Source organism: Convolutriloba macropyga, chromosome 4 (assembly GCF_964194025.1).
Source record: "Convolutriloba macropyga chromosome 4, txConMacr16.3, whole genome shotgun sequence".
NCBI lineage: Eukaryota > Metazoa > Xenacoelomorpha > Acoela > Convolutidae > Convolutriloba > Convolutriloba macropyga.
The window spans coordinates 75,835,505-75,862,479 of record NC_134471.1 but is presented as its reverse complement, the minus strand read 5'-3'; the positions used below and the strand labels follow the sequence as shown (position 1 = coordinate 75,862,479).

The 26,975-nt window shown below is 37.7% G+C and overlaps 1 protein-coding gene across 2 annotated transcripts in view; it reads right to left on the bottom strand.

The window, feature by feature from the left end:
* Positions 1–26,975, bottom strand: part of LOC142337910 (uncharacterized) — a 218,721-nt gene that overhangs the window by 5,580 nt on the left and 186,166 nt on the right. For both annotated transcript variants that reach the window (XM_075387545.1, XM_075387546.1), the window contains exon 2: positions 7,383–7,666. In XM_075387545.1, coding sequence (XP_075243660.1) covers positions 7,383–7,658 — 276 coding nt within the window. In that variant the 5' untranslated portion in view covers positions 7,659–7,666. The remainder of the gene's footprint in view (positions 1–7,382; positions 7,667–26,975) is intronic.

The window sequence follows — 26,975 nt, the reverse complement described above, 5'->3', positions numbered from 1 at the left end:
CTGCAGTCTTCGGACTTTATTTAATTGTCCCAAACAATAACGGCTTTGTCCCCGCCGCCTCCCCCATCCGATTCGCCATGCACTGTGTGCATGGGTTTATGTACAGAACAAGAACGTGTTATCTGCGTTCGATGTAAATCTAATGTGTTCATGGATCGTGCCTTGGAATTGCTCAGACAAGTTGCATTCGAATGATATTTGGTCCTGTCCGAGTTTTCTGCCAACTTTTACAACAGTTATCCGCCTTTGATCGAATATCTGCTCTTGAAGTTTAATTAGAGAAAGTAGACTCGCTGATTTCTGAAATTCAATCACTGAAGCTGGATAAATTCTCTGAAGAAACCAGATTACCCGTATCTTAGAGCTACTTTCAGAAACCGGACTGACAGTACTGCTAGCGATCGTAATTCAAAGAAACGAAAAACTGAAGGCAATGAAAATGTGCTTGCCGGTAAAGAGTCTCAAGACAAAACCGAAAGTTTTCAAGACGGGCACAAATATTAATCATCAGACGACAGTCAGTGCAATTAAAAGACCACCGAAAAGACGGCATCTCTTTGGTCGTTTCAGCAACTCTGTCTCTACGGATGATATAAGAGAATATTGCAAGAACAAGGGAGCTGATCTACTGTGTATCCGTGAAATATCTAGGGAAGATTCTCGTCTGAAACCTTTCCACTGTGTATTCAAATTCGATAATGATCAAGCTGAATCTCCCGATTTCTGGCCCGAAAATGATTCATTTTCACAATTTTATTCAAATCAGAAAGCGAGGGAATGGCTGGCCTCCTGTGATACATGACTAGCAAATTTCAAAACTGTCAATGACCGTGTAAAAGTATGTTTACATAACGCAAGATCGGTTCGCAACAAGACCTCGCAAATAAGAAATCTTATTGAAACTAATGGTTTTAACCTCATAATTTTAAAAGAAACATGGATCAAAGATAACGCAAATGATGACTTTTATCTCCAGCAGTGTTGCCCAATTGGCTATTACTACTTAAGTGCAAACAGAAAAGAAAAAAGTGGCGGAGGATTAGCAGTGTTCTATGATAGAAATTTGCGTGTCGATAATTTTTCAAAGGAGTGTTTTACAAACGCGGGGGTGGATTTTTTTGAATTTACGCTGGGCAAGTCAGTGTATCTTTTGGTTTGTAAATACCGTCTTGTAAATACGAATTATCATCGATTATTGAGGAGAAAGTGCTGTTGTTCAAAAATTTACTTATTGAAGGCCATATCAATATTTCTATGCTGCTATCAAATGATGCGACAAGAAATTGGACTTCTTTTTTGGATGAATTTGGTTTGCAAAAGCAAGTTACCGTGCCTACTCACAAAGGTGGTAGAATTTTAGACCAGGTTATTACATCCGAGGAGGTTGAAGTATCAGAACCTCTTGTAAGTTTCATTACAAGCTCTGATCATGGAGTGTTTCACTTTGACCTTCTGCAAAAGCACGAAAATTTAGCTGTAAAGAAGGCTTCCTGCAGAAAATGGCGAAATTTTGACGTGGTAGCGTTTGCAGAAAATTGTTGCTTCGATCGACAGAGATAATCCTGAAAATGTTTGGAACAGTGTTTTAATGAACGATATCGGCTATGTCGATAAGAACCATCCTTTGAAAACTAAATATCCGAGAAATCATACGTGCCCTTGCTTTGACGAAGAGCTAAGAACGCTGAAAAGATCGAGACGAAAGTTTGAGAAAGCTTTCCGAAAGAATGGTAATTCCCAAGCCAAAAGCCGGTTTCTTAATGCAGTTTTGGAGTATTTTGAGCTGTTTACCAAAAAGAAAAGTGAATACCTCGAAAAATATGTCGCTAGTGAAAACAAGCGTGTTAGTTATTCTATGCTGCAGCACCTGGGAAAACATAATGCTGTCCTGCCGCAGTCACTAGGGGAGCCTGAATGTCTAGCAAATAAGTTTAATGCTTTCTTTGTTAAGAAAATAGAAGCCGTATTAGTTTCACTACCTCCAACGCATGGTTTCACTACCTCCAACACTACATCCAAATTGCAATTAATTCTACCAAAAATTTCGAACAGTACGGCACCGAGTGATGTAATACCAACGAGGTTATGTAAAATTGTTTTGACAAATTCTCCCGACTACTTCATTGCGTCAATTAATTTAACTCTCCAGATATAATATTTCCCAAATCAATTCAAACAAGGAGTCGTGAGGCCGCTCATAAAGAAGTCTAACCTTGATCCTGAGTTGTTGTCGAGTTATCGCCCTGTGACAAATCTAAGATTCCTGAAAAAAGTGATTGACAGAGTTGTTTTTGAGCGAATCAATTTCTATCTGGAATCCAATAATCTTATGAGCAAGTATCAGATTGCTTTTCGTTGCTCGCGATAAACGGAAACGGCTTTGCTTAAAGTCTTCAATGATCTTCTTTGCTATCTAGACGAGTCGCACTCCTTGATGTTTATTCAGTTAGACTTGTCAGCAGCGTTTGATATTATTGATAATCAGTTTTTATTTGAGATATTAGCGAAAACGATTAGTTTGCAATCGGTGGTGTTACTGTTTATTAAGAAATATCTTTCACATCGTTCGCAACAAGTTATCATAAATGGATGTCTTTCTTGTTATGTTAAAGTTAGGACGTGTGCCACAAGGGTCGGTTCTTGGTCCCTTACTTTTTTCCTGTTACATGCTGCCTTTAGAAGATAAGCTGGAAGAACTGGGAATCAAGTAGCATTTTTACGCAGATGATACCGTTCTTTATTTTGTATTCGGTTCGACCCTCAGTCAATGCATGTTTGATGATATTTTAAGCTCGATTCAAGGTTGGTTCAAAAATGCGAAATTGAAATTGAATGCGGATAAGAGTGAGTATATGATTATTCGGAAATGTAAAACTGTTACACATGGTCTTTTACGTCTGCCCGAAGATGGTGACTACACTGAAGAGGTAAAAGTTCGAGGTTGTTATATTGATTTTCACCTTACTCTGCAACGCCAGGTCAACTTCGTTTGTTCGAATGCATTTAATTATCTCCGTAAAGTGTAGTCAATTCGTGATCAAATTAAAACCTCAGTCCTAATTGAGTTAAATAGAGTTTTAGTGTTATCCCGTGTTGACTACTGTAATTCTCTTTATTATGGTCTGCCAAACTTTTTATTGGCAAAACTTCAGCGAATAATGAACTCTGCCGTGCGTTTCATTTTTCGATTGTCACCTTCAACATCAACCTCGTCGTACCTGAGGCAGCTAAACTGGCTGACAATTAGGCAACACATTGTGTTCAAAATCCTATTGTATGTGCATCGCTTTGTACATCAGCCTGGCAAACTCTCGATATATTTATCGGTCTCAATATTTTTACAATTTACAGGTTCCCAAATTTCGCTCTAATTTTGGAAGACGTTCGTTCTCGCATGCTGTCGCTGTTGAGTGGAATAAACTCTCATTTGATTTGAAACTTATAACCTCTGAAATTTTACTCAGGCGAAAACTCAAAACTTATCTCATTTAATTTTCCTGCACTGTTGAGATTTTAAATGGTGCTTAAACCAATAATAATAGTAATAATAATTTAAAATATCGTGTGTCAAAACGAACGAAAACTATGACTGATGATGTGTGACCAGCAAAAGGCATAACTAACGTAAATTTCAAATTATGCACGTAAAAACTATAATACAAAAGCATTCTCTTGTTTAATTAATCAAACTTCAATGCTAAATAAAATCAAGCCATGAGCTGCCAAAGGTGGACTGTGTCAGAAAATTTTATAATTGTACAACTGAAAAAAATTAGTTCAAATGTTTTCTGCTGTTTTTTACGGCTCTCTAACTGCCGCATAATGAGAAAAGCCAAATTAACTGATCGCGAAATGTATTATCAGGCAGCAGACAAGCCCCTTTAATCCAAAAAACCACTGCAGTAAAATACAAAATCGAAAAAATCTAAAAACATTGAAAAACTGCAGAGCGCTAAATACACGTATTTCCAAATAGAAAAAGGGCTTCAATACAATTCAGAATATATGAATAGTAAAAACAACGATAAGACCCCAGTACCTTGGGTTCGTATAAATAAACAACCAATAAAATTACTTCAAATTTTTTCTCTACTTTTTCGAAATAAACCAGACTGTCTACAAAGTATCATTAGGAGCGCCAGGCACTCCAGTCAGTCAAAAGGACCTGTCATCATAAAAGCCCGGGCATGCTCAACAATTCAAAAGAAGGAATTCAACAATAAAAATGACAAATTGAGTGACAGCTGAAAGCCAAACAAAATTTAAAAAAGCAGCAGTGCTACGAACAACAGCTGAAAACACATTTTCAGAAAAACATTACAAATAAAAAATTTCGTCAAATGTGGTTTTGTCGTAAACAGTAGCCAAAATACAAGCAGCATTCACTAATTGGATTGCGAGGGAAATTATCTTTTTCAAAAAACTACCAGCTTAAGGCTTATTATTCATAATACAGAGGGATTTGCATAGGTCTTTCAAAAACTCCTCTGTGGACGGTCCCGCAGACCCTTGAACTTCGAACGCTAAAGGCTGAAACAAATATTCTTTTTCAACAAGACCTTTATACTCGTCATTCTTCCTCTTCTCGGCTTCCACTGCAGCAATTCCAGGGTTACCAACGGAGCCGGCAGACAAACGACTCGGAAGCGTCCACCACAGTTACATCCCACAAAAGTTGTTTGCCTTGTTTCCAGGGTACAAGAGTCATACCATCAGGTCTTTTGTTGTTGTTCTGTAGAGATAAGCTGGTTCTAAGACAGAGGGAACACGAACAGAGGCAAAAGTTTGTTGAAACAGGTGGTTCAGTTTAGTGTGACGTGAGAATCTCCCTGCACTCCTTACACAAGAAAGCCCATGCAAAACCGAGGCTTCCACTTTTTTACCACAAACACGTAAGTGAGGCTCGCAAATTTTTGCACCCAAGCGAAGCCCTAGAGAGATTCCCAACTATTGATTTGACAACTTAAGATTAAGGTTTTTGCAAGGTATTACATTTAGCCGTTGTGACAAAAATTTATCTGGATAGGCATTTAACCGTTTCACTCCGTCCTCACCTAACTTAGGCAACAAATCGGTAAGAACCTTTTGATACATAATCTTAGACCAATTCTTCTGATGTTCGTTTTGTGGTGCCTCAAGGGTTCCTGTTACTGCAAACTACTCTTCCAGAGCACAATTGAACTCTTTGTCTTCGAACTCCTCCCCAAAGTGATGTTGCAGTGCTTCACTGGCACCTATTGCTGAAGCTAAAAAAGCGGGAAGAAAAAGTAGATTGCGCAGAAGAAACACCTAAACCACTCTGAGGACGGAAGAACTGACTGAGTGAAGAGAGTATCAATGAAACACAATTTGTTAATTTGCTTAGAGCCTTTTTCAAAATATCATCATACTGTTTTAGTAGGTCTTTTTCAGCAAAACAGGTACTTGTTCTCAAAAAATACAAATTGGGCATGCTAAAACAGTTTCGCAGAAGATAAAAACCATGTGCGTCTAGATGCTCAGCAGTGTTTGATATTTCATCAAGTTCTTCGATTTTAGTAGACAAAAGGTCGCACTTAACTTCATCTCCAAGCGGGGCACCTAAAATAACAAGCTGGTCTTTAGCTGTCACTTTTATACCTGGACACACTTTTTGATATTGTTGCAGAATTGTGTTATGCTGCGTGACAGGAGGATTCCCCAAAAAACAAAGCTCACATTAAGCAAAATTTAGACTCAAACCAAGATTGTTTTCGGAGCTCATAACCCGCTTAAGATCTTAGCACAATTTTGTAATCATTGGCTAATTTTCCATCATCTAAGTACCATTCATTAATTTTCGACTTCATATCGTTCACCAGTACTTCAATTGTCTCAGCCAAAAGGGGAGGGGCTTCAGGATCCCCCCGTTGCGTCCCCTCTTCAGATGAGATTATTGTATCGCCGTAAATCAGGAAATTAGGCTGGCTGCAGGCTGAAAAAACAAGAAGATACACATTTGGTCTTATAGCATGCACATGTTTTAACATAGTCTCGCTGTTCAGGTAATTAAATGCATTTTTAAAATCCAACTTAAGCAAAACATGCGTTTTGGAAGACGGCTTTTGAAGTATCTTTCGGAAAAGATGAGCCGCGATCTCTAATCCTTTGCAAGTGCCACATCAAACTTGGGTTTTTCCAAAGCATTCCTTTCGCTCATCTGAGACTTTGGATCTAGCACACTTTGCAACAACTTTCCTCAAGGTGTTGTCTATCGCAAGGGGCCGTTGTCTACCGTATCAAGGTGTTGTCTAACGCGATTAATTCAGCTCCAAAGAAAAACGGTCCAATGTTCTCTGGGACTTTATTTGCAATTACATTAACCAGTTTTGTTAAACCTTTAAAAACTTGAGCCCAGCGCTTCCATTAGACTTACACACAAGACCTTTCAAGACTTAAGGAGCCGAGCCATAGCGGCCAGCGCCAGACCCATTAGGAAAAGATGTTATACTTTTGTAAACGTCGTACTCGCTGGTTATAATACTGTCTATATTTTCAAGGGAAGGAACATTGATAAAACTACGCATCGGTTTACAAAGCAATTTCTCATAGTTTTAAGTGTTACAAGGTGCAAAAGAATCATCAGAGCTAGCTAAACGTATTCCCGCTTTTAAATTGCCTCCACCTAATTTAGCTGAACTAAGTTTAATAGGCTTTTCAAAGTCCGAGGCGTTTTTTTTACCTTGGGGTCCTTTGTATCAGTAGTCGGCAAGGTGAGATTATTGCATCGTACTTTTTGGTTGATTACAGAACTGATACTGTTGTTTTTCTACCCACTCTTTTGGGTTGGCAGAAAAAAGACAAGATGTCACTAAAAAAAACCAACTACGACACACGCTCGGGTCTCTGATTACATCATCAATTTTTCGGTTAAGCTGTTAGCCACAGGGGCAAGTGAATCTTTAGGAACTCTTTTCAAAAACCGAGCTTTCATCACACTCTCAAGAGTGAGCTCATTAGACCACGCATGATCTCCTATTAACTGAACACTGGAACCTTTTACACACAAAAAATTTCAACTGCAAAAAAATACTATCACTGGACAGACTGTAAGTGAAAAACAAGACTTAAAACACAACACACGCTAAAAAGGAACGGTCTCACCGGTTTCCAGTCGATGGAGGAAGATTTAGCCCAACTGTCGAGACAAACCAACAAAACAGCCACAGAGGGTTCCGACGATATTGATCGGGACAACAGAGAGGCTCAATTGTAAAAGGAGCAAGATCAATATGATCATTTACATTTTCTGAACCTATTTAACAAGTTTATCACAACAATTCGGCTAAAACATTATGCACAACAATAGGCTAAAACAATTAGGCTTCAAATTTCATCCGAGAGCAATAAAAAAATTCACCTACGATAGGCGCAGATATATTTCTCTTTTCCAATTCACTCTGCAAATCAGGACCTCTGAATGCTTCTTTCCTTGTGGGCCCGCCGGTTGAGCGACTTCCACCAGGTGCACCTCCGCGTGGTGGAGACCGGCGTCTGGGAGAGCGACTTCGATCTCTAGGAGCCCTCTCGTATCTATCGCGATCTCGATTCTCGCGTCCAGACGTACGATAATCCCCGGGAGATTTCGATCGATGCCTGTGCCGGTTGCGAGGTGGTGAGCGAGATCTTGATCTTGGCATATTCTTCTGAAAAATGAATTATGGCAATGACAATCAAATGAAAGAGATTTAAAGTTTCTAGTTAATTGAATTTTGGGATCTTTTCCGCTTAAGCCCCCAGTACGTTCCCCCAATTACAGAGCACATGCCATTACATAGTAAATCATTATGCAAAAATATGGCACGTGCCTTTGGAGGGGGGTGCAAATAATATGTACTTCCTAAGCTGGAGGGGGGGGGGGGCTCAAACGGAGATCCGAACTTTGGAATATTTTCCATTTGTGCCCTTCCCCCAGCTTAGCTTAGTGTTTGCTTATTATTTGCAAGACCCCCCCCCCCCCACGTGTCATATTTTTACAATGACTATGCTTAACGGCAAAAGTAAGTTAGCAAAACCTTATAACAATCAAAAATCTATCGATTTTCAGAAGATTCATGTATAAATGGGCAAGAGATATCAGAATAGTAGCGAAAATGCTCCTCAAATACGAGCAATTTACCATGCAATTTGAACCTTCTCTTTTACAAACCAGAACATTGCTCGCTTAGAGGTTTTATATTTCGTATTAAAAACACAAAATCCCAATGCAATTAAACATACATTTTTTAAGTTTTAAAATAATCTAACATAGCTGGCATATCGCCAGAAAATAGACTCAATAGCTTCGTTTTCTATTAAACGCACAGAATTAACGGAAAATCTATATGAGGCTCAGGACAACTGGATCGCAACCGGCCAGGCTTTATGGACTTGCTAAGGTACATAAAATTGGTACGCCGCTTCGGCCTGTTCTGTCAATACCCGGTAGCAGTTACGAGAACCTCAATAAACTTCTCTCCCTTTTTCGAGAAGTTTCCAGGTGCAAATATTGAGACTAACTCGAAAGATGCCAGAGCAGCTCTATAGGCTACCAAATTGGATGAGCTAGTGGTATCTCTCGATGTAAAAAGCTTATACACCAATGTACCGGTTGAGGAGGCAATTGAAATTGCGCGTAAAGAACTGTACTCGAGTGACGAGGTACCTGAGATTCCGAGCTCAGCTATGAAGAGCCTTTTGAGACTAGCCGTAACGAATGTTCACTTTAAGTGTAATAAAATGTGGTACACTCAATCGGACGGTTTAGCAATGGTTGCTTCGCTGGCGGGGGGTAGTGAATGAAATCCTTTGAAAAATCTTTGCAGAAGCCAAAAGAGGGAAGGGAGATCAAAACTCCTGACACAGAGGTGACATTCATTGACTGTTACCGACGCGTTACTTTCCGAGGGAAGGAGTCGAGTGCGAATCATGCAAAAACTGATTTCATTCAGGAAATTGTTTGGATCCGTTCCTATTGTGCAGAAGAAGGTAGAAAAGAGGACACACTGGAATTGAAATTATTCAAGAGGTATATGGATGACATAGTGTGCACGGTAAAGGGGAACCCTCTAAATTACCTTGAGTATGCAAATTCTCTTCACAAGATTTTACAACTCAATCTTGAGACACCAAACGGAAGTGGAGTCCTGGCATTCCTAGATCTAAACATAAACTTAAACGAAGATAGAAAAATCAGCTGTAATTGGTATCAAAAATCAACTTATACCGGCGTAATCCTAAATTTCCGTAGCTGTGCATCATTACAGCATAAGAGAAATGTGATTCAAGGGACTGTGCATAAGATTTTTAATGCGACCAGTGACTGGCAATCCTTTGATATAGCTCTTAAAAATATCAAAAGATCTGAACAATAACCAACGAAGTGGTCCTCCAGTATTGTTAATGAGACGTTGGATAAAATAGTCACGATGGAAAAGGTCAAAAAAAACCCAAAATGAACAACAAGTTAAAAATTTAAAAGTCTTACGAATAGGGAGCCTAAACCTTGATTCTTTGTTCTATACAGAGGAAATATCGCAAAAAAAATTTTGCAAGTAGACTGAAAAAATTGTGTGATATTCAAATCATTTTACACAACAAGAAAGCTAAGAACTTGCTTGCCCACCCTGAAATCACCTTTAGATTAGAATCTGAAATCCCATGTGGTATATAAAATTACATGTATTAGATGCAGTTCCATCTATGTTGGCCAAACCAGCCGACATGTTTCCACTAGAATTTCAGAGCATCAATAGAAGGATTCCCCTGTTGGACAACACCTCGTTGAAAGTTGTGGTACAACGCATAACGTAAAATGGGAGACTCTTGATGCACGTCGCGGGGTTGAAAAACTAATTACGATAGAAGCGATCTACATCAAAATGCTGAAACCGCTATTAAATACGAGCGATGAGTATCGGGGGCGGGAATTGACATTGAAATACTAGTTCAAATACAAAAACTTGACTTTTGAATCTCAAAAAAAATTCTGGTACATGTTAATTCGAAATTTTTGTCAACCCCAAAAAGTGAAAAAATAAAAACAGATAGGAACGAAATTAAAAATCGTTTTTCAAGAATAGAAAGCTTTATACCCGGAATTTTGCATGAAATCCGGAATAAAAAATGAACTGATTTTAGTGTAATAAGTGTAAATAAAATGTTGTAAATGTCAATTTAAATGTTGTAAATTTCAAAAATTCGATGTTACTTTAACTCATTTTTTAGAATTATAGTCAAAGACAACTTTTCATACTTTGTAACTGATTTCATTTAATTTTTTAAACCTGACGACAAACGCAATGTTCGAAAACGTTCGTTTTAGTTAATCAATTTAAGTTTTAATTGACAATTACTTCTCTGCATCTGTATACGAGTTGTTCAAAGAGAAACAACCGACTCCTTCCCAAGTAAACCTCAATTACATAGTTAACAATAAAAAAAATGGCAAAGAGGGTTTGCTCTTAAGTCGCGTAGTATAATCCAATGGATGAGTAGTGAGACATCAATGCATCGCGTATGATTTTAAAGAAAAGGCACCATAGTTCTTTTAGAGCTGCGTCAAGTATCAATTACATAGTTGTAAACACGTTTGAGTCAATCCCGTAACACCCCGCGATCTTCGAGAACATAGCCGCACGGCAGTTAAAAAGGAAGCCTTGAAAACACATGGCAGCCACGGACCATCCGGTTTAGACGCAAACGAGTGGAGACTGTTCATTTGTTTCAAAGGCGTTTCAATAAACATAGCGAAAATGGTAACCAAAATTGCTACTCGTCTGGCAACTGAAAAGTATCTAAAAAGTCTCTTGAAGCGTACAACACATGCAGACTAATTACCTTACACAAAATCCCGGTGTTCAATTTCATTATTTCAATTAGATGAAAACAAAATGATTACAGTAATTTTTGTTTTGGGCAACCGAGTTTGCAACCATGAGGTTAGTTTTGAACAAAAGACTGCAAAGTAAACCTGCCAAACTTTCGGAAAGGCAAGACAAGCCGCTGAGATTACCTAATGAGAAGACTGTAGTGATTCTAGATAATATCATTTTGCCGGGATTCGTCAGGGACTTGCTCGCTTTTGGTTCAAAGCTTCCAATAAGGGACAAGTTTAAAAAATTGCATTTCTTGGTGCGTAGACAGTTTGATAAGAAATCGGCGTGAGAACAATGTACCAGGTGAAAAACTGTTCGAAAGTGAAGCGGCAGCAAAGAGGTACTCAAAAAACATCAGAGAAACACCTTCAGGTAGGGCATTAGCAAAAGTGCAAAAATATCTCCGTGACAACGCCCTGTTTGCTGTTCTTTTTGGTAAGGATGTAGGGTTTTGTGTTACGAAAGGGAGCACGTACACAGAAACACTGGAAAAAGTATTAGATTGCGAAAAGTTTAGACAACTTGAAAAGAGTTGTGATAATATCGTATTGAAAAATGAAAAAGAACTAAACAAAGAACTTTTGGGTATGATGAAAAAAGAGAAGATACCAGTCAAAGTTTACGAAGCTTTAAGGTCCACTGGAGCACAACTGGCAAGGTGGTATGGATTAGCTAAAGTACACAAAAAAGAATCACCTCTTAGACCGGTTCTCTCTATCCCCGGAGGTTATTACCATAAACTTAACAAGTTCCTAACACCTTTTTTCCAAAAGATTGAAGAAGCAAACATAGAAACTAACACCAATGACGCATGAAAGACTCTGGAGCAAAAAAAACTTGAAAAACACGAACAAATCCTATCACTAGATGAAAAAAGTGTATACATCAACGTTCCCGTAAAGGAAGCTACTAACACCATTGACGCATGAAAGACTCTGGAGCAAATAAAACTTGAAAAAGACGAACAACTCCTTCCACTAGATGTAAAAAGTTTATACACCAACATTCCAGTTAATGCAGACATTAACATTGCCCCGCAATCGCTTTATGCTAGGGACGATAAACCAGACATACCTAGAACAACAATGAAACGTCTGCTCGAATTAGCCGTCACCAACGTCCACTTCAAATGCAATGAAAGTTGGTACTGTCAGAAAGAAGGGTTGGCAATGGGTGCGTCCCTAGCAGTGATTTTGGCAAACCTTTGGATGAAATTGTCGGAGCCACAATTGAAATTACAGACACCTTAATGTAAAATCAACACACAATCTAGCACTTGTCGCAAATGCGAACACCGTGTGACAGCACGTTCCAGGGGTGTTGAGTGTGAAAATTGCAATAAATGGTTCCGCGCAAAATGTCAGTAAATCAGTAACACAGAATATGATAGCATGGAAATCCAGTCCTGGATGTGCTCATTCTGCCGTGAAAATGATCATACTGACATTAACCATTCGTCCGCAACTGAAAATGTTCTGAGATAGGTCGAAGATATTGTGAGAAAAGTTAGATGCGACACAAAAGTGCTGTTAGAAGAGGTCAAAAACCTCTATCCAGATCTCCAATTTACATTAGAAACAATAGATGATAAAAACATTTTGCCATTTCTGGACATGTCAATTAACGTACAACCGGAGGGGAAAATTTTTTGCAAATGGTATCAAAAACCGTCAGATACTGCAACAATTCTGAACTATCGTAGCAGTGCACCCCTACAACATAATAAAAGCATAATACAGGGGACAATACACCATCTGTTCCGCGCCTCCGGCAATTGGGAAGCGTTCCTTGAAGCATTAACAAAAAATGAAGAAATTTGAGAACGTAATCAATATCCTAGGCATTGGGTAGGGAATTTTGTCAAGGATACAATTAACCAGCTACGAATGAAAGAACAAAGAAAAGGACCTAGATGAAACTCGGGTGTAGCCGTAAAACAACAGAAAAATACTGAGAAACAACAATTTGTATTATAGTACAGAGGTAACATCTCTAATGATTTTGTAAAAAACTGAACAAAATTCATCCTTTACAGACGATTTTCACCACTCAGAAACTTAAGAGCTGTTTACCAAGCCTTAGGTCTAGCTTTGATAAGGATCTCAAATCCCACGTGGTTTATGAACTCACTTGTAACGGATGCAAATCCATCTATGTAGGGCAGACACGCTGACATATTACCATAAGGGTTGCAGAGCATGCCAAAGCGGACTCATCGATGGGAGTACATGCAATCGAGTGCAAAGGTGATAGAACAGCTTTCCAGTGGAAGATATTTGACCAATGCAGCAACCAATTTAAGTTAATGACGCTAGAGGCGCTCTATATAAGAACACTAAAAGCAGCCATCGACAAGCACAACGAATACCGAAAACGAGAATTGCCATTGAAAGCTTCGTTTGGAGATGGAAATTCAACTTGAAAGAAAGACACATTATGTAACGTTATGAAAGACACGTCATAAAACGAAAATGTCAACTTTATAATTGAACAAAACCAAAGTAAGTTTAAAGCAATATATGGAAGTTTTTTAATTAAAAAACATGTCGATATGCATCTGCTATATCAAATTGAAAATATATGTTTAATCAGATGTTAAATTTTGTAGATACGACTGTAGATATGTAAAAATTCATTCTAAATTTCCTTGAGAGCTTGATTTTAGTGATTTGCATTTTATGTTCTGGCTTGTCATCTTAGCATTTTGTATTGTTTATAATCTGACGATGAACTCAAAGCTCGAAAACGTTCGTAAGAAAATTTTAGTTTGACAATCTTTTTTTAAATCTTTATTTCACTAATGTAAATGCGCTGCAAAATTCGTTTAAAGAATAAATAACTAACGAATTTGAAATAGCGGAGTTGCTTTATTACATTTTTTCTAACCTTGGCAACTTTCTATGGACAAAAATGTAGAACGAAACACCCACGAAAATAACCAAAGCAAACATACCAAACCTTTCAGTTCTCAGCTAATTACAGAAAAAATATTTCATGATATTGTCAGGGAGTTGAGTTCCAACAAGCCATTAGGTCCAGGTACGGTTCCTGCCTGGGCTATAAAAGAAAATCAAACAAAAATGGTACCACATCTTACTTACATTCTTAATGAATGCATTAAAAATATTATTCCAGACTGCATTTAAAAAACGGAAATCAGCCCTAAGGCGACCCGATTGATGTAACCAATTACCACCCAAAATCAGTCACAAGTGCATTTTCAACAATACTTGATCGAAACCCACATCAACAAACAACGATTCACGTTCAAAAACTTGAATTTACGAATCCGCCATAATTTGGTTCTCGAAAAGGTTTTCCCACAGCTGGTGCTTTATTAACTTTCACAGAATCAGTTCGTAAAAGTATTGATTCAAACAATATTGTCCAGAGTGCACAAATGGGTCTCTCAAAAGCATTTGATTCCATATCTCATGATGTCCTAAGAAAGAAACTAAAAACAATTGGCTTTTATACCGACGCACAGAATCTTATTACAAACTTTCACATACATCCATGTAAAAAATTAGATTCAAGTTACTCCAACTGGATAAAAGTTGTCAAAGTGTACCCCAAGGAACCATATTGGGACCTCTTTTTTTGAATTTATATGTATTGGATCTTTGCACAGCTATTGATTTTTATGTAACAATGAAACAGTATGCTGATGGCTACCTAGTTTTTTCAATAAGGAATAAGAGATAACAAAAAAGTCTTGGAATAAAACATACAACTTTTAGCGACCGATTTCAGAGTATATCAATATAATTTGAATTCTTCAAAAACAGAGTTCGTTTGCTTCAGCAAACAAAATGCTCAAAGAAACAAAACCAAGGAGACAATATTAGTGGATAAAAAAGTAATCAAAAAATCTAATAAATGTAAATATTTATGACTAACAATCGATAGCAGTCTCAATTTCATGAATCGTTTTAAACAAACGTTAAAGAAGATAACTCAGTAGATCATAACTATAGATTCAATTCGAACTCAACCCCTTACATCAAGCTTAGAAATTTTACTTCAATCAATTGTTTTGTCACATCTCAATTATTCCGCTTTATTTATTCAGTACATTAGAGAACTTATGACAACTTCTATAGAAAAGCAGCTGCACTGGGGTCTTACAAAAATGTTCTACCGCTCAAACTGCAAATCATCTCGGCGCTTAAGAATTAAAGAACAGGCGATCGGGATTAAACAGAGAATTAATCAATATTCTTTTTTAGCTCAGAAAATATATCAGGAGGGGAAAAAGGCATTCACTACAACACTGATTTTACCAAGCGCAAAATATTCCAATAACGCAGGTACTCAAAAGCTATTTTTCGATGACCTCAGATCAACTTCTATTCTAGACAATTTTTTTTCCATGCTACGTGAAAAAAGTGGAATTCACTACCAAATCATCTCAGAGATTTCAAAACTAGCAACAGTATGTTCAAAAAATTGTTAATAAAGCACTACAAAGATCAAATTCATGAAAGCATGAATCATTCTGAATGTCTTTCTTTGCATGACTTTCGACTAGTTTAATATTTAAAACCTCACTGTGGAGTTTTGCAATAATTTTTTTAACGTAATTCTGTTGTGATTTGTACTTTTAATTGCAAACTTTAGCTTTGATATTGTCCCGCTTCAACAATTATAGTGCTAAACAATGAAGTGTCTTCTTCATCAATCTATTGACGAAGCAGAAGTTCTTGGTCGCATCGTAGGCTAATGCATAAACTTGAGTAAAAAAATTGTTAAAAAGCTAAGCCAATTACAAAATTTATTATTAAAAAATTCTATTTACAATCCAAACCTTTTCGTTATATCTAGCATCATCAGAAAAATGCAAAAATAGTTATTTTATTTAAAATTAAAATGATTTAAATTCAAATAAAAAACAGTAAAATTAGAGGTCTTCGGAAAATTATTTATTGATAAAAGTTTCGGAAACTTCGTTTTTCATTTCGCTTTTACTTTTTTATTTGAAGATGTTCTTTTTTGATTTTTGAAATTCTTAGTGATTTTCTACCATTTTGGTTTCGTAATGGAACATATAAATGTTTTATTTCGCTAAAATCTAATTTTCGAATTGAGCAACATGTCAACTGTTGACTAGTATTTCAATCTCGACTATTGCCTACGGTACTCATCGTGCGTGTTCAGCAATGGCTTCCTTTTTGCTATATGTAACGCTTCGTCGAGATTCTCGAATTTTTCTTGCTTTTTGCTCTGCTGTGTTATACACCAATCAAACGCAGGTGATCTGCCAAAATATTCGCTTACATGTTGATCTTATGGTGACTCTTTTTTGACTCAACATTAGGTGATTAAAAAAAATCCACGTGGTTATATGTCTGCTATCCTATCCCCAGGGTCATAGGTCTGCAGTTTTTCCCGACATAGGTGGAAAAGCATCCACTACATGTTATGTTTTATACCACGTGCGATTTCAGATGCTGATCGAAACTAGACTTCAATGATGGTAAACAGGTTTTTAGTTTCGGTGTTGTGTAGATCACTGTAAGATGCGTTATGCTTTGCAGTTTTTTCTGGAGTCTAAAACCTAATTGGCCACTACACTGTGAAAAAGTGTGGCTATGTCCTTCTGCTTTAGCTTATCGTTTGACTTGCATTCAGCTGCTGTTTTTGCTGTCTTTTTACAGTCACCCAAAAATATTCCAATTGTCTGATTAACAATGCTTGGCGACCAATTTTCCGGATTTTGATTTTTGTGCCATACAATTTGACTATTTTTCTGGGCTTCGTCAATTTAATGCCCTTTGCTTGTAGATCAAAAAAGCCTATCAATAGCACTCTCTGTAATATTTCTTCTTTTATTTTGGATGGGAGCGCAGCTACTGATGTTTAGAAATGTTCCAGTGTCTGTTGGCTTTTCGTACCACAAAAGACCTCTCTTTGTTCATCATCGTAGACTGCTATCAGCAGGGAGCCTAGTTTAAGTTTTTCATCCATATTTTTCATTGTGAATTCCAAAGTTTTATGCAAATTTTTTCCAGGTAAATGCAAATTTTTGGGGCCAACCTTTACTGCGCTAATTGTGTCATCCACATATTTTTCTAATAGTTTTGATTTTCTAGTTTGGTTATCAGTTGTTGAGTTTCTACATTCAAGGAGTTCCCAAACAAAATTTCCCATTTTTTCGTTTTGCTCCTTACTTATATTTCGACATTTTATGTGATACCAACAGTTGAGCCAAAGAAGTGTTTAAATTGTGGTAAGGGCTTCCAGAAATAGAAGAAAGAGGGCGCAATGGGGTGTTCTGTTTGTGAATTTTGTGCCAACACATACAATAGCGCTAGTTGTGCGCCGGTCGTTCGTTGTTTTAGATACGTTTTTCCGTAATTAGATCTTGTTTTCTCATTTCAAGTCTGCTTATTTTTCTAGGAAGTATACTCTTGAGTTACCGTTCTCATATTTTTCTAAGTTTTTGATATGTTTTAAAATCATCATCTTTTCACCATTACTCCGACTCAACATGTAACGTAGCCAATTAGGGGTAGAGACATGCTGGACATCAGCGCCATTATAGGGATTTTTACTCGAACTACGGACAACTACGTCCGTAAGTAGCAAATTCCTTCCCCGCAAGACGCTTTTTTCTCTCTCTACAATTGTGTTAATCCACCTATGCGTTTCCTCTTCCATTGTTGAGCAGACTCCTCAAGCTTTCCTTGGGTCACAAAATGACTCCCAGTGTATTGAGACCTCTATCGACGACATGGTGAAGTTGACGGTACTGCTTGAGGACAAACGCAACCTTCTGCTTTTGCTCAGGGACTATGGGCTTCGTCACCCGGAGGACCAATACGCTAGTTCCTGAGGAGGCTCGTACATATATTTTGCGTGTTCTCTTTCTGGCAGTACACAACCAAAACTACTCGATGTTAAGTACTCGCACAGATGGTTGGTGCTGCAGAGTTTCGACTTCGATCTGTGTTCTGTTAGAATCTTGTTGATTGCATCAATCCAGAGTACCAGATCTCTTCTTTTGTTTAGTGAGTTACTTGATTTCACCAAATTTCTGATTTTCTTTTGGCTGATTTTACGCGTATGGTAATAATCAGCTAAAAATTTGCCTAGGCGAAAATTTGCCTTCGACTTGACAGCCAATGTTTGCCAGCCAGAGTCTGCAAGCCGAAGTTTGCCAGCCAAAGTGTGCCAGTCGAAGTTTGCCAGCCAAACTTTGCTTTTACTTTTGCCAACTAAAAATTCGCTTAGGCCAAAAGTGCAAAAATGAACACGCAATTCACTCTCTGCGTTCACAGTTTGAAAAACCAAAGAATGAAGCTTTTCTCCTAACAGACTAAAAAAATGCCTTGATTTGCCTCATTCGTAACTTGGCAGTTAGAAATATACAGACATTTTGCCCCATTTTGACAATAAACAACAAAACCCAAATGGTATTGGCTATGTATGAAGGAGACACCCTTTGCTTGTTCAGGCATGTCCAGATTACGCAAGTGTCGCAAAAATGGAATGCAGACGATGGCAGCGCAGTGAGACGATTGGACGACTTGTTCTTGTTCTTCAAACACCTCAATGAATATAGTTGCTAAATTGTCTACGCCGTGAGTGCCCAAAGGTGTCAATTAATAGTAAAAGAGGCTTCAAAGCTGAAAGCTCTCGGGTTGTTTGAGGTGACGCAGTTGAAAAGGTTGACGGTTTCCGCGTTCTAGGATCTGTAATAGGCAATTAGAAAGCCAATAAGACCTATAAGATAACCAAATACACAAAATTTGACAGTTTGTTGAAAGAATTAAGGCAAGTAGCAAAATCATCCCCACGAAACGCTTACTCATGCGTGACAGAAGACGTGCAAAATATTAATTTTGTCTGAAGAGCAACACAAAAATCACGGAAAATTTTCGCAGACACGGAAGCCAAAATCGAAATGCACGTCCTACCGTCGTTCATCACGGCGATTGTTTTCGCTATCAACCCGGGTGGGTGGATTAAACATCAAGGAGCCAATATAATACGAAACGGTGTACAACGCTTCGCTGACCGCATGCGCTCATGTTGAAGATGAGGATCGAGCAAATGCTCATCTCACCCAAGAACGGATTCAGAACGAACAACGAACCGAGCACTTGAATAAAATTCCAGAGCGTAAGGAGGATCTCGTGCGAAGTCTTCCCACCAGAAAACGCCATGTAATAGAGACGACTTCTGAAAAAGGAACTTCGAGCTGGCTGATAGCTCTGCTGTTTAAAAGTTACGGTTTCACGCTAACGAAGTCCAAAATCAAATATGGGCTGCGCATTAGATATAACATCGAGAAAATTTTACCCTATTACGTGCTCTCCACTCTGCGAAGGGTGGGTATATATAAACAAAACAAAAAGAGTTCCGAAACACATTTGCTAAGATCATGCTTGACGTCTACGATGAAGTCGAAGTTGAGATTACTCTTTAGTTGCTCCAAGTCGAGTCCTTTATGCACAAAACTAATAGCACTGATGGAAACGTATATAACTCTTGAGACCGGGCATTATAAATCTTTAGATCTGCGTCATGAGACTTGAATTTCCCTATAAGCTAAATGGTTATGAATCTAGTCTCCTCTCCCTCACTATGTCACTACTTGAACTAATAAAGTCAGTCGGCCGTTTTGAACCACGGCACCCTCTGTGGTAAATTATAGCGCTGCGCAGGACAGCAAAAAAATGTTCTCGTGCATATGTATGTTAATAGGTTAGAGTATGGTTTGTCTTTCTTTTCAGCAAAAATGCACTCCCCATACAGGAAAACACGAGCGGAACGAAGTTACTCTTCTCAACTTCAAGTATTCGTAGCTCATTCTCTAAGCACTTCAACGACTCGTGATTTTTAAACGCTTCTACGGAGTTTTTGTGCAAGACTTCGCGAGTAAGTTAAAGATCTTCGCGTCGAAGAGTTAACGGCTGAGCCCGGACCAACATAGGCCATTTGCTTTAATGTCTAGTCGCACGTTTTCATCACTGCGCGTAGTTTTGTGTTCAAAAGTCTTGCCTTGAAGCAACTTAAGAGTGGGCTCAACGTCGACATCATAGCAAACGTCGTGAATGATCTTAGCAGAGATGTCTGGGATCCCGTTGTTTCTCATGTGTGTATACCCACAGTGGAGAGCACGTAATAGTGTGAATTTTTCAGCAACTGGACAGTTATTGGGAGTATTTTTGGTCTCTATATTATGTCTAATGCAAAACCTGTCTCTAGGTTTGGACTTCGTCAGCCTGAAACCGTAACGTTTAAGCGGCAGAACTGTGAGCTATTTTTTCCGAAATCATCTCTTTTAAGTGGCGATTCATGGTATGAAGTCTTTGAATAAAATCGTTCTCACGCGATCGTACTTTTTTCAGGCGTGCGGTTCGTTGTCAGTTCTTCATGCGTTCTTGGGTGAGATAAGCATTTGCTCGATCCTCATTTTCAAGGTGTGCGCATGCGGTCAGCGAAGCGGTGTGCTCCGTTTCGTATTATATTAGCTCCTTGATGTTAAGTCAACCCACCCGGGTTGATAGCGAAATCAATCGCAGTGCGGATTAGGACACCGGAGAGTCGAAGAACGTCGGTAAGACGTGCATTCGGATGTTGGGTTCCGTGTCCGTGAAAATTTTTTGTGACTTTTGCGTTGTCCTAGAGACGAATATCAAATTTTTCATTTACGCCTCTGCTGGGGCATGCGTCAGCGTTTTCAGGGAACGCATTTGTTACTTAACCTAATTTTGCCAAAAAATTGGCATACTTTTCAGCTGTTGTTACATTAAAATCTATTAGGCTTTCTCGATGCCTATTACAGAGATCCTAGAACGCGGAAACCGTCAACATACTCAACTGCCGTCCCCTCAAACAATCTTAGAGCTTTGATTTTTGAAGCCTCTTTTACTATTATTTGACTCTTCGGTGTGTAGCCAAAAATAACTACCATGTTCAGTTAGTTGTTTAAAGAACAAGACTAAGTAATAACCTACAATTATAATAACCTTCAATTAGAATATCCATCAAATGACCTTCAATTCTAGTGAAACGCAATCACTTGAATTCAACTCTCTGAATTAACTTTCATTCAATTAAAAAGAGAAAAAAAAGTAAAAACCAACTATTGGATGGAACATATAGCCCTCACTTTCAATATACCGCAAAAACTTATTGAATTCTGAGTTTTCAGAACATAGAAGTCTTCAGGAGCCGCTGCAAAAGGTTGAAATATTGGAACACCAATTAAGGACTAACCTCCCTCCGTTTTGCGCTCTAGTCACTCTTTCAAGACATGCACTCAAATTAGCTTTCTGGAAAAAAATTAAACTCCACGTGATATAAGAAATTGAATAACTTGGATGCGCTTGTTGGTCATTTATATCGGTCAAAAGTTTAATAGTTTATCAGTAACAGGTCGGTACCCTAATTACTTGACCCTACACTGCGGCAGCATTTTGTTGGTTGCTTCAGTTCCAGAAATCCGTGTACTGGAGAGTGATTGATCAATTCATCAGCAGAAAATGCTTTTCACAATTGAAGGAGTTCAAATTTATGACTTTTTAATAAAACTCTTTGGGTAAAAGGAGGGTTTTATCCCCAAAGAACAGAATAATTAAACGTTATTATAACGAAGAATAATTAACATTTTTGCCAAAAATCACTGCATTTTAAACTTACGGCAATATGCTAGGATGTAGGAGCCGCGTCAATAATTTGAAAAGTTACAGCACTAATTAGGTGTCTAGCCTTCCCTCTGCATAAAAACGCTATATCATGAACATCGGTTACCTGTTTAATACCACATTAGCCTCTGATACAGATCATTGCGTTGCGTCCAAGTGCAAAACTTATTATCGTCCGAAGGTATGTTATTGTGTTTCATCCTCCTTTTAAATTTGTGTTGCTTGGTGGTTTATTGCGCGTTTTGCAAAGAGCTACGCGTCTAACCTGCACTGAAACACGAGCCCAACTATTTTTCAGCTTCCAAATTTTGCTGATATTTTAGATTTGTATTTGACTAGTCATAAAAGTTGGCTTGTGGCTTCTCTTGGGCATGAGCTGGCCAAAAAGTTAAAAAAACTCAGGTGGAAGAAAATACTGCTGAATCTAGAGATCGACAAATCATTTGCTTTGATGTCAAGTCGAGAGTTGTCATCAAAACGGATAGATTTGTTGTAAACTGTTTGTCTACTAGCAACTAAGACGATGGCTCAACATTGACGTCAAAGCATATGCAATGTGTTGTTTTTGCGAAGATGTCTCTAAGATCGTTGAGCCATATCTGGGTGTAAACCCCATTTGCTTAGTGCAGAGCATGGGTTTATATAATTTTTTAAAACCATATGGCAGTCGATATACATTTTTGTGGCTTCAAGATTGCACCTGATGCCTATAGGTTCATGGAATTCCAAAAATCCGATGTTGTCAACCTAAAATCGTTTCAATGACAAGGCATTGAGGCATAGAGGCTCCATTTTTGATGCCATGCCAACAACGCTACATTTGTTTTCAGGTAACATCCGAAGATTATTCTTTTTGCGAGCTTCCATCCGCTTTAGTCGAGCATAGCGTTTGTCTTGCGTAATCCTTTTTTACAGGAGTTGAATAGTTGAATATTCATGAGAATTTATTTCCAGGAGGCGAAGCAATGTTGTCACTGTCGTATTCTATTGGTTTCCTGATCTTGAGTCTAAGAAAACGTCCACAAAAAAGGTATGGCCTTTTAGCGTTGTTCGAGCAGAAAAGCAAATCTTTGGTGAAAACCTCTCATGAAATATGAGAAGGCCTTTTGAGAAGATATTCTTGTAGTTTTTCCAAACAAAGTTTCTGAACAAGAGCAAAAATTCTGAAATTGAATTTTGAGCAGGCAGACAAATGGTGAGAACCGCAGCTGACTGATTCATTGATTAATTCTAAAGGACCTTTTTTTGAAACAAAGTAAAGAAAATTCAATTTCAGATTGATAAAAACATTTTTGAGCATGAGACAACTTATGTGTTACCAAAAACATACTCGCGCGACTGAGCAAAGAGAACGTTCTCCATTAAAAGTAAAATAGGACGTCACGCAAGCAATTCAGTTGAAATTAATTGAACGGATGAGTAAAAGTGCAGATTTGTTGTAATATGCTCGAAACAAAAGCCTTGAGAACAAAAAACAACCAAGAGCACGCCGAAACTAGACACATAGGCGTACCTATCAATTTTTGGCTGCTGAATAACACACATGAAAAATTGATCTAAGCAGGAAAAACTGCGTTAATTCCAATAACAGCGATTATCATTATGATACCGTATGAAACGTGATATAAACAAACACTATGTTATTTTTCTAGGTGACATTTTCAAAACCGTGATTTATACGGAGAACGCAGAAGAGAGGATGAGAAGAAAGAGTTGAAAGGAAATGTGGCGTTAAATGAAGCAAGAATTTTTTCTAGAAACAAAACCTTTGATTTATACAGCGACAAAAAGGAACCTGAAGCTACTGCTGAAGACGACCAAAAGCAGAAAACCAGATCGAATCTGAAGGACTTATCGTTTGCAGCCAGAAAACTAGTTCAGGTCTAATTTCCAATGCTGGGAAGAACCCGGAGTAACAAAGTTCAATTTTGGGGCGAGGCATTTCTTAATTTATTTTTCCGATTGTACATAAACTATATTTATTTTGATAAGAAACACAACATGCGCGACCTTAAAGTAGAGAAAACTTTTCTCACAAATTTTCTTCTGTGTTGCGAGAGTCGAATTTCATATAATCTGAGGATCGGATGTCGAGAGAACCCTTTCTCAATCAAAATTACTCCTTAAAATAGAAATTGTAATCGGCCGTCTTTCACCAGCAGCCTTTCTACTGCTAAATTCATTGCACATCAGTTCTGCCTGGAATACGATGTTCAGAAATATAAAACGAATGAGAAAGATTCCCAAATTTGTCAATATTGTTGTTGATGGTTTTGTTTTGCAAGTTCCCATTGAATATGTCGCAGTCAGAAAACAGAACGTAATTGTGGAGAACGTGTTCTCAGAAACATAAGATAAGATGAGTGGAGTACCACAGGAATCTCCTCTGGTCCCCTTGTGTTCTGTGTTTTTGTAAGCGATCGTCACGAAGCATTTGTTTCACGGAACCCGTTCTTTCTTTTTGCAGACAATCTCAAACTGCTGTCAATAAGAAAACGTGCCGGAACTTCCATTATGAACCTCCACGCATTAGAGAAATGGGCGATATGGAAAAATCTATCCGCAGGAAAAACTCCCAAATCTGAGCTTCATGTAGCTCAGTTGAAGAATATGGCTTATAAACTGCAAAAAAGAAAGCAATAAGGTGCCTAGGAGTTAGCGTCATAAAAGAATTTTCACGGAGACCTTATGTGGATTTCAGGAATTAAAAACAAATCGAGGTCTGTTTTTGCGCCGTATTAATTTGCACCCTACTGAGAAAATGAGAGTTAAACTTGATTTGTACAAAATGCTCTGGCTTTCAGTGCTTCGTTATCGCATTGTGGCGTTAACTGTGTGTAACCGTCGAGAAAAAAACTCAGCAAAATTGAGTGTTGCCCACAAGAAGTTGTGAAATGGATCACTGGAATAAAAATAACAGCTACAATATTGAGTTGAGACGCTTAGATATTCTTCCGTTGCCAATTATCACCCAAATTACGTACATTTTACTTTTAGTGAAATTTGTTGATGACAAAAACTCTGATCTGATGCTGCCTGAGCTGTCGACAACATGAAGTTACAATCTGCCAAAGATACGCACTGAGAGGTATTAATACGCAATGTGTTTGTTTCCAGAACATGTAGAATAGTAAGTGTACTCTTGATGCACACTGATGTTCTTCAATCAGCAGGACTGAAAAATCTGATTCTGGAGATCATGTGGATATTTGTCGTTGATTTTTTTTTCTGAAACCAACTTCTGCTGGAGGCAACTCGCTTGTAGCTGTAACACTTGCATGAACAAGACATTGTTTAAATGAAGCCAATATGAGCCAAGTCTCCTCAGCAACGAAACGAAAATCCACAACAACAACAACAACAACAACAACAACAACAACAACAACAACAACAACAACAACAACAACAACAACAACAACAACAACAACAACAACAACAACAACAACAACAACAACAACAACAACAACAACAACAACAACAACAACAACAACAACAACAACAACAACAACAACAACAACAACAACAACAACAACAACAACAACAACAACAACAACAACAACAACAACAACAACAACAACAACAACAACAACAACAACAACAACAACAACAACAACAACAACAACAACAACAACAACAACAACAACAACAACAACAACAACAACAACAACAACAACAACAACAACAACAACAACAACAACAACAACAACAACAACAACAACAACAACAACAACAACAACAACAACAACAACAACAACAACAACAACAACAACAACAATAACAACAACAACAACAACAACAACAACAACAACAACAACAACAACAACAACAACAACAACAACAATAACAACAACAACAACAACAACAACAACAACAACAACAGCGAACCACTGAAAAGATACAGCAGATGCATTTATAGGGAAATAGGTAAAGGTCAAGATTTTGATGGAGTTCTTTGAAATGGTACTTCTGCCCAGGCAAACACTCTTTTGAAATTGCTTTGGGAGCTTTGGGCGACGATAGACTGTCAATGTTAGCATAACGGTATTGGTTAATGTAGATAAGGACGGGTTTAATCACTGACTTTAAAAAAATTAACCTACCTGGCATCGTCAGAAGGGGAAAAAGAACTCCTCCTCAGTTGGAACTGTAAACTGAATGCTTTGTTACAGGCAGCATTGGCACTTGAGTTCATGAGATATTACCAAACAAATGTCATTTTTTTACGTTCTGTTTCGGAATTTCAATTCCAGAAATTAATGTCTTTCAATCTGTATGACAAATGCTGTTTGAGAGCAATGTTTGTTGTCATTATGTAACTTGTGGAGATTATCCGTTTGTCAAGCTTTCATCATCTCAAGTCTAGTTATTTTTTCTTGCGTGATCTTACCCTGTATGCTGAAGAAATTTGATAGAAAATTAATCTTAGACACTTGACACAAGACCGATGCTATATAGATTGGTATAAAATAACGCATTCAGCAAGCAAAAACGTGGGGAGCTTCCCTTAGGTGTCTAACCCTACTCCAAGACATCAAAACAGGAACGATACCTCCATTTTCAAAAGCGTCGAAACCAGTTATAACAGGTAAAGCTGGCATGCAAAAAATATCAGTGGAAACTCTCTCAATGAACAATTAGAGATGATAGTATCTTGAGCACGTGGATTGCGTTTGCGTACCCATTTTTTGACATTCTCATAGTTAAAAAATATCTTTAACCGTTTTCTAGTTAGAAAAATTTCAATGAAGCCTAAGCAAATCTATATCTGTTATACAATTCTCAAATCAAATCGAAGACGAAGTACACATTTTTTCATTGAAATTTGCAAATTAATGTCCTCACTGCTTCAACAACTATTTTTTGAGCTTTACTGAAATTAAATTGTAATTTTCATGTTTTTAGCAACATTTTTCTAACAATTTCATTTTTACAGTAATTTATATTTTACAAAATTGTTTTAACAATTCTTTCTAGTTTAAACTACTCCTTCTTGTAAGTTCTAGTTGACAGAGAGCAAAATAGTTCTGTTTTTTTTTCGATGTCGACAAAAACAACTCAAACACCTTTTTAACTTTTCATTCTCCTGAGTCGTTTTATGTTTTTTTTTTCAAAAAAGAAAACGTTTAATTTTGAACGTTATTTGATTCTGAGACCCAATCATGTAAAGCATCTTCAATTTTGAAAAATTCATTAATCACGTCAAGATTTCTCTCCGAACGGAATACCAGTGACAATTTTTTTTCATCAATTTCAAGAACGATAAAATTTCAACTTTGGAAAAAGTTGCGGCAAAAAAATTCTGCAATATTTAACAGACCAACTAAATTTTTCCGGTTCTCCTATTTATGATCACTGGTCTGGTCAACCGCATGTGGAAAGGAAGAAATTTTGAATGATAATGAAGTTGACTAGCTCCATGATAAAATTTTAAGGTTTGTTTTAATAT